Source organism: Urocitellus parryii, chromosome X, assembly GCF_045843805.1.
Source record: "Urocitellus parryii isolate mUroPar1 chromosome X, mUroPar1.hap1, whole genome shotgun sequence".
In the NCBI taxonomy this organism is placed as follows: domain Eukaryota; kingdom Metazoa; phylum Chordata; class Mammalia; order Rodentia; family Sciuridae; genus Urocitellus; species Urocitellus parryii.
The window spans coordinates 130065129-130078494 of record NC_135547.1 but is presented as its reverse complement, the minus strand read 5'-3'; the positions used below and the strand labels follow the sequence as shown (position 1 = coordinate 130078494).

General features: G+C 39.0%; 1 protein-coding gene across 1 annotated transcript; it reads right to left on the bottom strand.

The window, feature by feature from the left end:
- Window positions 1–864: 864 nt before the first annotated feature.
- On the bottom strand, window positions 865–9218 carry LOC144250824 (uncharacterized). Its single transcript, XM_077793998.1, has 6 exons — window positions 9143–9218; window positions 7724–7784; window positions 6846–6936; window positions 6638–6654; window positions 5404–6414; window positions 865–1720 (listed from the first exon to the last, which is right to left on the bottom strand). The coding sequence occupies exons 1-6, from the start codon at window positions 9216–9218 to the stop codon at window positions 865–867; spliced, it is 2112 nt and encodes a 703-aa protein (XP_077650124.1).
- Between the last annotated feature and the right edge of the window lie 4148 nt (window positions 9219–13366).

Below are 13366 nucleotides of genomic sequence, written 5' to 3'. Positions count from 1 at the left end.
GAGTAAAAGGATCTTCCCAGATATGAATTTGCTACATCTTTGAGAACAACTCTGAAAGCTGAATACTGCCCCACATGGCTTATCCTCAGTATTTTCTACAGTATGTGTCCTTTCATACAACTGAACAAAACTAGAACATATGAACCCTTTATATTTCTTACTTGCATAGGATTTATACTTTTTATTCCAAAAGAATCTTCCCAGTCCCTAGTAAAATACTGAGAAAACTAGATTTCCCACGTTTCTCACACTCACAGGGCTTCTCTCCGTGAGGGTTTTCATATATGAAAATGAAAACAGGGCTGGATGGGACGCTGACAGGATGTAGAAAATCCCCCACAGAGTGGTTTTTTTTTTCCAATGTGAATAAAATGGCTTTGTAGACAACAGGGAAAATGGAATGATTTGTGATATTTTTTACAATTAAAGAGTTATTCAGTTGGATGTGGTGGTGTTTGCCTTTAATAACTGAGACTTGAGAGGTGGATTCTGAAGGATCAATGTTGGAGGCTAGCCTCAGAACCTAAGGAAGACCCTAAGAAACTCAGCAAGTTCCTGTCTCAAAATAAAAAGTAACGGGAATGTATCTCAGTGTAGAGCACAACCAGACATAATCCCCAGTCTTTCTCTTTCTCTCTCTCTCTCTCTCTCTCTCTCACACACACACACACACACACACACACACTTTCAGCAGTGTGACCCCTTTCTTGTCTTTGAGGATGATATGAAATATTGATTTACCTGATTTTTACATTCAAAGGATTTTTCTCCAGTAACTTCCAACATGTATATGAGTGAAACTGTAATAACAGAAAAGTTTACCAATTGTTTTCATGCATACGATTCCTCTGCAGTATCTGTTCTTTAACATGTGTGAAGCATACAGGATGTGGTAAAACCTTTACCAAATTGTTGACATTCATAGAGCTTTTCTCTGGTATGTATTCTTCCATGTTTGTGAAGCTGAGGGGATGTAGCAAAGGCTTTGCCACACTGCTTACATTCATAGGGCTTCTCTCCCGTATGTGTTCTTCCATGTCTTTGAAGGTGACTGGATCTAGCAAAGGCTTTGCCACATTGTTGACATTCATAAGGCTTCTCTCCAGTATGTGTTCTTCCATGTCTGTGAAGGTGACTGGATCTAGCAAAGGCTTTGCCACACTGCTTACACTCATAGGGCTTCTCTCCAGTATGCATTCTTCCATGAATCTGAAGGGAACTGGATGTAGCAAAGGCTTTCCCACACTGCTTACATTCATAGGGCTTCTCTCCAATATGTGTTCTTCCATGGCTGCGAAGGTGACCAGATGTAGTAAAGGTTTTGCCACACTGCTTACATTCATAGGGCTTCTCTCCAGTATGCACTCTTCCATGTACTTGAAGGGCACTGGATCTAGCAAAGGCTTTGCCACACTGCTTACATTCATAGGGCTTCTCTCCAGTATGCACTCTTCCATGTACTTGAAGGGCACTGGATCTAGCAAAGGCTTTGCCACACTGCTTACATTCATAGGGCTTCTCTCCAGTATGAGTTTTTTCATGTGAGTGAAGGTGACTGGGACTAGAAAAGGCTTTGCCACACTGCTTACATTCATAGGGCTTCTCCTCAGTATGCATTCTCTGATGTATTCGAAGTAAACTGGGATAATCAAAGTCTTTCCCACATATCTTACATTTGAAATATGCATCCCCTGTGTGTGTGATCCTGTGCCTTTGAAGACTTGTGTGTGAAATACAGGTCCAAACACCTTTTTGACATTCATAGAGTTTCTTTCCAGAATGAGTTCTTTCATGTCTTCTAAATAAAGAGGAGAAATGATAGGCTTTCCCACATGTGTCCCATTGAAAAAGTTTACCGCCACTGTGTGTTATCATGTGTCTTTGAACACCAGTGGTATAAGAAGAGGCTTCATCACATTGTTGCCATTCATTGGATTGCTCCCCAGTATGAGTTTCTTCATGTCTCTCAATGTCATTGGAACAATTGATGACTTTCCCACATATTGTACTTTCATAAGATCCATCTACCATTTGTACTAACATTTGTGTGTGAACGCTTTTTAGAGAAACCAGAGATTTCCTATATTGTTTCAATTCACATAGCTTCTCTTCACATTCCTCATGCTTGTAGTGTTTGTGTCCAGAGATGTGATCTGCCTGAAGGAATGAAGGACATATGAAGTCTTTTGCACACATACTGAAGTCACATGGATTTACTCTATTAAAATTTTTCTTTGTTCAATTAAGAATTGGAATTGATTTGAAGGTTTCCCCCACACTATTCTGTGCCTTTGAAGTTTACCATGACTTCTTTGATGAAGTGACCAACACATAATCGATGCTTAATTCACAATTTTGTATGTATTTATAGGTCCTTACTTTACTACCAACATCAGGTAAAGGCTAGGTTTTCTGACTTGTTCAACTTGCCTGAAAATAAAGAGATTGAAAGGAAACAATCCTTTGCAACACAGATTCTGTAGGCTATTATTCAAATCATCCCATCATTAGCATGTTGGTTACCTTAAAAATTTGAACACAAGTATGTAAGGAACTCTTAGCAATGATCATACAAGATCCATGATTCCTGAAAAGGTTGTGGGTGAGGTTTTGCTCAGGATGCTTTGAATCCTTAGGACAGGTCATTGAATTCTTTAGCCTGAGCAGAAACAGCCCTCTCCACATCATGTACTGCACAATATCACCTGGTTGGAGGCTGTAGCTCCATTAGTGATGTACATGAGTACATCAATAATGGAGTCTAGACACCCAAGGAATGTTCCAGGAGCAGAATATTAGATGCAGGGTTCTGAGGGGTATCACCTAAAATTTTTTAGATCACTGCTTGGAATTTCATTGATCTTTATTTATACCCAGTGTAACAGGGATAGAGGTTTATATTTTTTTGTAGGGGTATACATAAAGGTGTTTTTTGTTTTGTTCTGTTTAGTTCACAGAAAGTGCTTTGTGTACAAATTGTAGGATTGATCAGAGGTCTTCTAAGCTTTAACACAAAAAAAGGAACTCTGTGTTATAACCCACATTGAGATCTTTGCGAAATTTTTTCCTGACATTCTGTTGAAAGAAGATTATGGTGAAGGTCTCTCGAGAAGCTTATTTAAGATTCATTGGTGGAGAGGGTAGTGCCACTATATTAGGACTTCAGACTGGGATCCTCCTTACCAAGCCTTTGGTCATGTAGTGTGTATTAAGAAAACCATCACACTATTTTCCTAGGGCTCCTGAGGAACTCTAACACAGAGAGAAAAAAAGCCTGGGTTTTCTGGAATATTACACCTAAGTATTATTCATGGGGAGAAAAGCTAAGTTGGATGTAGTTTTTTTTTTTTAAATTCACTGGTAAAAAAGTCCTTTCAGAAGAAAGAGACCATCTTCAATTGTGGAGGAAACACCTGCAGAGCTGTATCTCTTGATGTGGTCATCAGTGTGGTCCACACACACAGCAGCAGCAAACTCACTACCTGAGCTATGGGAGTGCTCGATGCTAGAATGCCTAGCATGCACAAGGCAGGATTGGGTCCCCAGAACTGGGAAAATAAAAGAGAAAACAACTCAAATATAGGGCAAATATATTTTGAGAAAGTGCCTCTCCAAATAATATACACAAATGACATTATTTTTCAATGCTCTTTAATGTGCCTACATACACTGCAACACATGAGACTTAGAACAAGCATAAGTGACAAGAGTGGGGTCCCAGAGTCATCAACAGATGAATAAGAAATCAAGGACAAGAAAGAGGCCAGCTGCAGGGTACACAGACACATCTCTATGGTTCCAGCTCTCAGCCTCACCCCATCTCACAAAATAACAATTAAAAAGACTGTGGAAAAACTCAGCGGTAGAGCACTCCTGGGTGAAATGTGAATAAAGAAACAGAGGAAAAAAGTTCAGAAGAGACATTTCACCAGTCTGTACCAAAGGCTGCAGTAGAGAGGCTTAAACTAACATTCACAATATGTAATGAAATATTAGACAAGAAAAGACTGAAAACACATGAAAATGGAATCTAACAATCAAAGAGATTTAACCCAGAAAAACATGTTGCTTTCAAATCTTCATGCTGATGCAATGCTCCTCTCCAACCCAGGGTGCATTTTTGTTACCTCTGAATAGATAAAAAAAGAAATGAAGGCACAGAGTTTTTCTCACACCCACAGTGGTTGTCTCAAAATAAATAAATAAAATGAAAATTTACTCAAGTCTGAACAAGTTCAAATGGATCTAAAGCAAGCAAAGGTCCCACCACATTTCTACATACAGGGCTTTTCTCTACTGTGATATCTTAAATGCTGTTCAAAGGGACCTGGAAAGTTGAAAGTCTTACTACAATTTTTAAAGAGAGAAAAACGATCTTCCCAGATGTGAATTGTTTACACCTTTGAAGAAAACTCTGAAAGTTGAATACTGCCCCACATGGCTTATCCTCAGCATTTTCTACAGTATGAGTCCTTTCATACAACTGAACAAAACTAGAACAGCTGAAACCTTTATATTTCTTATTTGCATAGTATTTATTCTTTTTATTCCAAAAGAATCATCCCACTCCTTAGTAAATTACTTAGAAAACTAGATTTCCCACATTTCTCACACTCACAGGGCTTCTCTCTGTGAGTGTTTTCATACATGAGAAGGAAAACAGGGCTGAATGGGAAGCTTGCAGGATGTAGCAAATCCCCCACATTCATAAGGTTTGTTTTTCAATGTGAGTGAAATGGTTTTGAAGACAACAGGGAAAATTGAATGATTCGTGATATTTTTCACATTTAAAGAGTTATTGAGTCCAATGTGGTGGTGTATGCCTTTAATCCCTGAGACTTGAGAGGCTGATTCTGAAGGATCAATGTTGGAGGCTAGCCTCAGCACCTTAGGAAGACCCTAAGAAATGCAGCAAGTCCCTGTCTCAAAATCAAATGTAATAAAGAAATGGAATGTAGCTCAGTGGTAGAGCACCACCAGAAAATCCCCAGTCCGTCTCTCTCTCTCTCTCTCTCTCTCTCTCTCTCTCTCTCTCTCTCACACACACACACACACACACACACACAAATATACACACATAAACACACATTTCCAGAAGTGTGAGCCATTTCTTGTGTTTGAGGATAACATGAAATATTGATTTACCAAAATATCTGTGATATCACCAAAAAAAAAGAAATATTGATTTACCATATTTCATATTCAAAGGATTTTTTCTCCAGTAAACTTTTTACATGTATATGAGTGAAACAGTAATAACAGAAGAGTTTACCAATTGTTTTCATGCATATGATTTCTCTGCAGTATGTGTTCTTTCACATGTGTGAAATAGACAGGATGTGGCAAAGTCTTTTCCCCATTGTTGACATTCATAGGGTATGTATTCTTCCATGTTTGTGAAGCTGATGGGACGAAGCAAAGGCTTTGCCACACTGCTTACATTCATAGGGCTTCTCTCCAGTATGAGTTTTTTCATGTGAGTGTAGCTGACCAGACTGAGCAAATGCTTTGCCACACTGCTTACATGCATAGGGCTTCTCTCCAGTATGAGTTCTTTTATGTATGTGAAGGTCACTGGATCTAGCAAAGGCTTTGCCACAATGTTTACACTCATAGGGCTTCTCTCCAGTATGTGTTCTTCCATGTATTTGAAGGTCACTGGATCTAGCAAAGCCTTTGCCACACTGTTTACATGCATAGGGCTTCTGTCCAGTATGAATTTGTTCATGGGAGTGAAGGTGAGAGGACTGAGTGAAGGCTTTGCCACACTGCTTACACTCATAGGGCTTCTCTCCAGTATGAGTTCGTTCATGTCTGTGAAGGTCACCAGATTTAGCAAAGGCTTTGCCACACTGCTTACATTTATAGGGCTTCTCTCCAGTATGTACTCTTCCATGAATCTGAAGGTTACTGGACATACTAAAGGCTTTGCTACACTGCTTACATTCATAGGGCTTCTCTCCAATATGAGTTTTTTCATGTGAGTGAAGGTGAGATGACTGAGTGAAGGCTTTCCCACACTGCTTACATTCATAGGGCTTCTCTCCAGTATGAGTTTGTTCATGTAAGCGAAGGTGAGAGGACTGAGTGAAGGCTTTCCCACACTGCTTACATTCATAGGGCTTCTCTCCAGTATGAGTTCGTTCATGTATCTTAAGGCAAGAGGCAGTAGTAAAAGATTTTCCACATTGTTGACATTCATAGGGCTTTTCTCTGGTATGTATACTTCCATGGTTATAAAGCTGATGGGATGTAGCAAAGGCTTTGCCACACTGCTTGCATTCATAGGGCTTCTCTCCAGTATGTGTTCTTCCATGTATTTGAAGGTAACTGGATGTAGAAAAGGACTTTCCACACTGCTTACATCCATAGGGCTTCTCTCCAGTATGTGTTCTCTGATGTATTCTAAATAAACTGGGATAAGCACAGTCTTTCCCACATACCTTACATTTGAAATGTGCATTCCCCGTGTGTGTGATCTTGTGCCTTTGAAGACTTGTGTGTGAAATAAAGGTTTGACCACCTTGTTTACATTCACAGAGTTTCTCTCCAGAATAAGTTCTTTTATGCCTTCTAAATAAAGAGGAGAAATGAAAGGCTTTCCCACATACCTCACATTGAACAGGTTTACATTCACTGTGTGTTCTCGTGTGACTTTGAACACCTAGGAGAAAAGAAGGGGCTTCACCATATTGTTGACATTCATCAGGTTGCCACCCAGTATGAGTTTCTTCATGTCTTTGAATGTCACTGGAACAACTGATGACTTTCCCATGTATTATACTTTCATATAGTCCATCTCCAGTTTGTGTTAATGTTTGTGTGTGAACACTTATAGGAGAAACCAGAGAATTCCAAATTTTTTTAAATTCACATGGCTTCTCTTCAAATTCCTCGTGCTTGTAGTATTTGTGTCCAGAGTGGGATGTGATGTGCCTATTAAGGAATGAAGGACATATGAACTCTTTGGCACATATAATGAAGTCACATGGATTTATTCTATTAAATTTTTTTTTGTTCAATTAAGAATTGGAATTGGAAAAAAAAAAAGAATTGGAATTGATTTGAAGGTTTCCCCACACTATTTTGTGCCTTTGAAGTTTACCATATAACTTTTTTGAAGAAGAAGTGACCAGCACATAATCAATGCTTGATTCATTCACAATTTGCTATTTATTTATAGATCCTTACATTACTACCAACATCAGGTAAAGGCTAGGTTTTCTGACTTGTTCAACTTGCCTGAAAATAAAGAGATTGAAAAGAAACAGTCCTTTGCAATACAGATTCTCTATGGCTATTATTCAAATTGTGATATTCACATATGCAATTTCATAGTACATTTTGGATGTCAAATACTTTGAAAAGACGGAATATCTGTTACAGCTAAGTATATATTTCTGGTAAGAATATTATAAGAATAAATACATTTCGGGGCTGTGGATGTGGCTCAAGCGGTAGCGCACTCGCCTGGCATGCGTGTAGCCCGGGTTTGATCCTCAGCACAACATACCAACAAAGATGTTGTGTCCGCCGAGAACTAAAAAATAAATATTAAAAAAAAAATCTCTCTCTCTCTCTCTCTGTCTCCTCTCTCACTCTCTCTTTAAAAAAAAGGAATAAATACATTTCATATTATGCATACTTTTTCAGTTAGTTTGCTTTAAAAATTATATGAGAGTTCTCAGATTCCCTCACGAATTCCTCTTGTGAGTAGAGTTACCTTATATTGCTCCTAGAGTTTTCAATCCAATGTTTAGTGATCTTCTCTTCCCACTTGTTTCCTTAAATGGAAGAACAGAACAATCTTTATGAATATTTAGGAGCTAGAAATGCTTTGCCAAATCGTAGGTGCCATTTTTGCTGCAATAATTCACCAACTGATTCTCTTTTAACCTTCTACATAAGTGAACAAAATAACATGAGTTCTCTGTTTGACTAATTTTAGAAACATCATTATTACCTATAGAAGCCAGGTTTCTGAGGACTTCCAACATCACATCTCTGTAAAGGTTCTTCTGGGAAGAATCCAGCAAAGCCCATTCCTCCTGGGTGAAGTTCACAGCCACATCCTCAAAGGTAACTGAGATCTAAAATATCCCACCAAATATATAGTGGAGGCCAGGAGAGATTGACAGCATGAGAAATCTATACTCAACATGCATGATGTTCACATGATTCCCTGGCCTCTCGATTAATTCCACGATTTGGTCCATCAAATCTTTTCTGCACTCAACTTCTTCCAACCATTCCAACATTAGAATTTCACTACTCAAAAGGCAAACATCATAGTGATTTATACCCTTTCTTTGGTGAGTTCACAAGACGTAAGACAGGCTCCCAGATCATTCCTAACTTCTTTATTGGTTGCACCTCTATTACATGTCCTAGAAATGTCCTGTGTGGTACAGAGCTAATATAAGGACTTCTGATAGTACTTATCTTAAGAAAAGAAAGGTGATGAGAAGGAAATTGCAGGAATCATAAAACTAGGCATTTGGGAGAGATTCTGCCAACTACATTGGCTCCCTGTACCTACAAAGTTAATATAGACAACATGGCAATACTGATGTCTTGTTTCCTCTGAAAGTCTATTGTTCCATATTTAAAGAAATGCCTAGAACACCCCCTAACCCACACCCTCTGGGCATGGGGTCACTAAGGAGATTCCTTCCTAGACAACATTTAGACAACCTTTCACACAGGTTTTCACAATGCATTAGCTGGAGATAGAGCTCATCCTGTGTGATTACACTGAGAACAACTAGAAGTTTGCAGGTGCTTTACTCCAGAACAAATTTAGTCAACTAGCTTACTATTAAATCACCAAAATAAACATGAGTTCTCTATTTGATTAATTTAATTTATTAATAAACAGAATAATTTTATAATTTCCTGTGGTTACTGTCAAACCAGAATGGGGTAAGTGAAAGATGGCACATGTCTTAGAAATAACTCAATGACCCAAAAATGTCACCTTCTCCAAACAACAGCCTTACAATAACTCTCAAAATAATCTTCTTAATAAACAGCAGGCACTACTTTTGTAAGTCTCATGGGAACAATGAATGTCTAAAGACTGTCAAACTCTTCTTAACAGCAGCCAGTTCACTACCACAATGTACAGTCATGAGAGACATACCAATGTTCTGCTCAAGGACATTTTGATCAATATTGGGCCACATGTGCAATGGTTGTCTGTTGTGAAAGACAATCATCGTGCCTGCAGCAATGGTGGTGCAAACAAACCTAAGGCAGAAAGTCTTCCAGAGTGTGCTAAAGCAACAAGTTTGTAGCCCAGATTCCTGAACTATCCCTCACAATCTGGGTGTGAAACAGGCCACCATTCACATCTATAAGCATGCTAAGATGTCTGCACAGTGATGGAACAGGCAAAAAGAAAATGTCCCTGCCACTGACACAGAACCATACTCAAGGACTGAAAACATACAGAACCACCCAAAACAATGAAGAATCCACAATTACACTTAGAGACATCAGCTCAACTCTGTCAGGACAATGATGCAAGCAGGAGGGCTTCATGAGCCTTTAACAGAAGGGGAAGCACACTGAGGTCTCAGGGTCACAGCAACACTGCACAGGACATAAACCACACCCCTACAAGTGCGCCACCAGTGAAATCACATGTATGCTCAAAGAACATGAGAGCTAAAGCAGAAATCAGATCAGAAGTAGCTGAAAAGCCTCCAGGGAAGGGGACATGAAACACAAGACTCTAAACAGACACAGGACAAAGAGGTGACTCAAGAGAAGAGGTGACCATTTTGAAGGAAAAAAAATGTAAAAGTCCATCATAGGAAATTTATAGAGAATACCAGAGGTGGTGCTGTATTGGTATCTAAGTCATCCAATGCACATTTCAGAAAAGGAGCTAAAAGCAATCATTGAAACTGCTGTTTCAAGAAAACAGAAAGAAAAGCAAGGTAAACCTAAATTAACCACAGGAAGGTAACAGAAAAGGTGTTGATGAAACCACAATCAGGACATTCACAGTTTGCAAAATCAAGTTTTTCATGAACATCACCATCTAACACATTTTAAAATGTCATCATCAATAATGCATTGGGACTTCAAGATTATCATAAACGTGCTTGATACAAATTAGAAACTTGCAGAAACTGGACCACTTCTTTGAGAGAGATTACACAAAACAGATGAGCCCATGGCAGCTCAAAAAAACAGACTGAATAACTAATTACTATCCAAAAAGGCAAGGCAAGGCTCTGACATCTCAAACAGGCTTCCATGAGACACTTAAGAACTGCCACCAATTTTCTACATTTTTTTCTAGAACATAGAAGCTGAGTTAACACCTCCTAATTCCTTCTGAGGCATACGTTACTGTATTATCCAAATTAAGTAGATAAAGAAAATTATTAAATACAAAAGAAAACTATGAATGATGCTCATAATCATAAATGCAAAATTTAATCATAAATGCAAAAAACTGTACAATCAAGCCATCACACTTCAGGTGTCTATGCAAATGATGTGAAAATTATGGGCACAGGAACCCTCACTGCAGTGACTACAGCAGCCATATCCAAAACTGCCCAAAGCTAGATGCAAGGAAGATGCACCTTTCAATACTGAATGGACAAGCTGCAGTTTATCCACATCAAAGAACATCACCCAGAAAATGAGCTCTGCAGCCTGGAAAGATACAGCACCCTTACAGGCAGACCTGTGAGAGAAGCCAGACTCAAATGGCCATGTGCAGTAAGATTCCAACTCAAGAACATTCCTTAAGAGACAACATTATAGATGCAGTAGCAGAACTGATGGGTACCAGGGACTTAGGGAGCAGAGAGGGAAGGAGGAATGAGGAGGAGTGATGAAGAGGGGGAACACAGGATTCCCAGAGCAGTGAAACTCTTCTGTATGACATTATCTTGTAAAGTACGTGACACACAAAATCACATCACACAGACGAGGAAGCCTAAGGTAAATGATGAACTTTGGCTTATCATAACGTGTTGCTTCATCCATTTTCCTTATCAAATGTTCAACACTGGTTTAGTAATTAACAAACACCCTACAACAATGCAATATGTTGAAAACAGTGGAGACTATGGGCTGGAGAGAAGGGGTATTTGATACTATGAGTAATGGCACATTTAATTGTCACCTTGATTGGATTAAAGAGACTGATGATTAATGAGCTTCTGGGTGTGTCCATGAGGGTGTGTCTACAAATGATTGGCATGTGGAACAGTGAACCAAACTGGAGAACCTCCTTAAGCTAGGCAGCACCATCCAATAGGACAGTGTCTTTTGTGGAACAAAAGTTGGAAGAAGAAGGAAGCAGGAGCAGAGCATGCTCCTTTCTTCTCAATGGTTTCTTAAATGCTACTGCAATGGCCTGAGAATATCAGAGTCTGCCTTCTTCACTCTCCCAAAGTGGACTCTGCCAGTGATTCTCCAGGGAGTTTCCAGAATCTCTGGTCTGGAGTCGGGCAGCACAATTGATCCCTCTTGTTCTGAGGCCTCAGCCTCTTGGATTCTGTAGCTACTACTTCTAAAGCTCTCCAGCTGCAGACGGCCACTATAGACATCCAGCTTCAGGTCAAGTAGGCCAATCTAATGAATCCCCTTTGATAATCATACTTCCTCTTAATACTGTTCCTCTAGAGAACACTGACTAATAAAGTATGTAAGCCTAAAATTGCTCATAAAAACAAAGTTTGTCTAATAAAGAAGTAAATAATCTACCAAGCCATGAAGTTTTACAAATATATACATAAAATAATAATATATGCTAAATACCATTTTCATAATAATGCAAAAATAAAGCAAAGAGGAAACGTCATAGGTACAAATTTCAAAACTATGGAAGAAAACTGATTTTTTGAGAGAGAGAGAGAGAGAGAGAGAGAGAGAGAGATAGAGAGAAACAGAGAGAGAGAGAATTTTTTATTTAATATTTATATTTTAGTTTTCGGCAGACACAACATCTGTTTGTATGTGGTGCTGAGGATCGAACCCGGGCTGCACGCATACCAGGCGAGTGTGCTACCGCTTGAGCCACATCCCCAGCCTCTGAATAAGTTTTAAAAGTCATTCCAGGGGCTGGGGTTGTGGCTCAGCACTAGAGCACTCAACTTGCACTTTCAAGATCCTGGGTTCAATCCTCAGCACCACATAAAATGAATAACTAAAATAAAGGTATTGTGTCCAACTACAAATGAAAAATAAATATTTTTTAAAAAAGTCATTCCAACTGCTGGTGGGATGGTGTGCACCTGTAATTTCAGCCACTAGGGAGGTCAAGGCAGGGAAATGGCAAGTTGGAGGCCAGTCTCAGCAATGTAGCAAGATACTCAGAAATTTAGTGAGACTGGTCTTCATCAAAAATTAAAAGGGGGTCTGGGATTGTAGTTGAGTGGCAGAGCACTTGCTAGCATGTTTGAGGTACTGGATATGATCCTCAGCACCACAGAAAAATAAACAAACAAAATAAATATATTCTGTCTATCTCCATCTATACAAAATATTAAAAAAGAAAAGAAAAAGAAATAATAAATAAATAAGAAGAAGGGCTGAGAATTTGCTCAGTGGTCAAGTGCCTGTAGGTTTACTCCCCAGTAAAACACTTGCCCAACGCCAGAATGCTGCTCACTAATAGAAATTCATTTCTGGAGGATAACAAGCATGAACAAGTCCATGGCATCAATCCCCAGCACTCAATAAGTAAGCAAATAAATAAAAAACAGTCTACAATACTAATTCTCTTGGACTGGAGTGTAGCTCGGTAGTAGAAAACTTGCCAAGCATGTATGTGGCCCTCCCTCGGATCAATCTCCAGTAGTCCACACACACACACACACACACACACAAAAAAAAAAAATACATGTAATGAGAAATAAAAATTATTATAATACAAAAGGTACACAATTAGAGGCATAAAATACAACAAAATCAATGGAAAGACAACACACTTTCTCACAAAGGGGATTGAATATTCCCATGATCGACATTCTCTGAAAAAGCACTGAGAATTTCAGAAAATTCTGTGAAATTTAGGGCATAGTTTACTGTATTTTGGGGGTAAACTTAGAAAAACTACATCAAAAAATGGAAATATTAGGGTTGGGATTCTGGCTCAGCAGTAGAGTGCTTGCCTAGCACATGAGAGGCCCTAGGTTTGATCCTCAGCACCACATAAAAATAAATAAATAGGTATTGTGTTTAACTACAGCAACAACAAAAAATACTTTTCAAAATATTGGAAATAGTAGACTGTATCTAAGATCAGCCAAAATGTTGTACAGGACAGAGTAGAGAGAGCATGTTGCACCCAAATTTCATAAGCTAAAAGGCCAGCTCCCAAAGGGGTGGCCCTAGC

Bases quoted from the DNA above. Each gene is read 5' to 3' on its own strand.
- LOC144250824 (XM_077793998.1), bottom strand. From the start codon at position 9,218: ATGATTGTCTTTCACAACAGACAACCATTGCACATGTGGCCCAATATT. The intron at 7,785-9,142 runs GTATGTCTCTCA...CTTCCATTTAAG, and splicing joins TGTCCTTGAGCAGAACATTG to GAAACAAGTGGGAAGAGAAG. The intron at 1,721-5,403 runs GCTTCACAAACA...TTCACACACAAG, and splicing joins GCCTTTGCTTCGTCCCATCA to TCTTCAAAGGCACAGGATCA.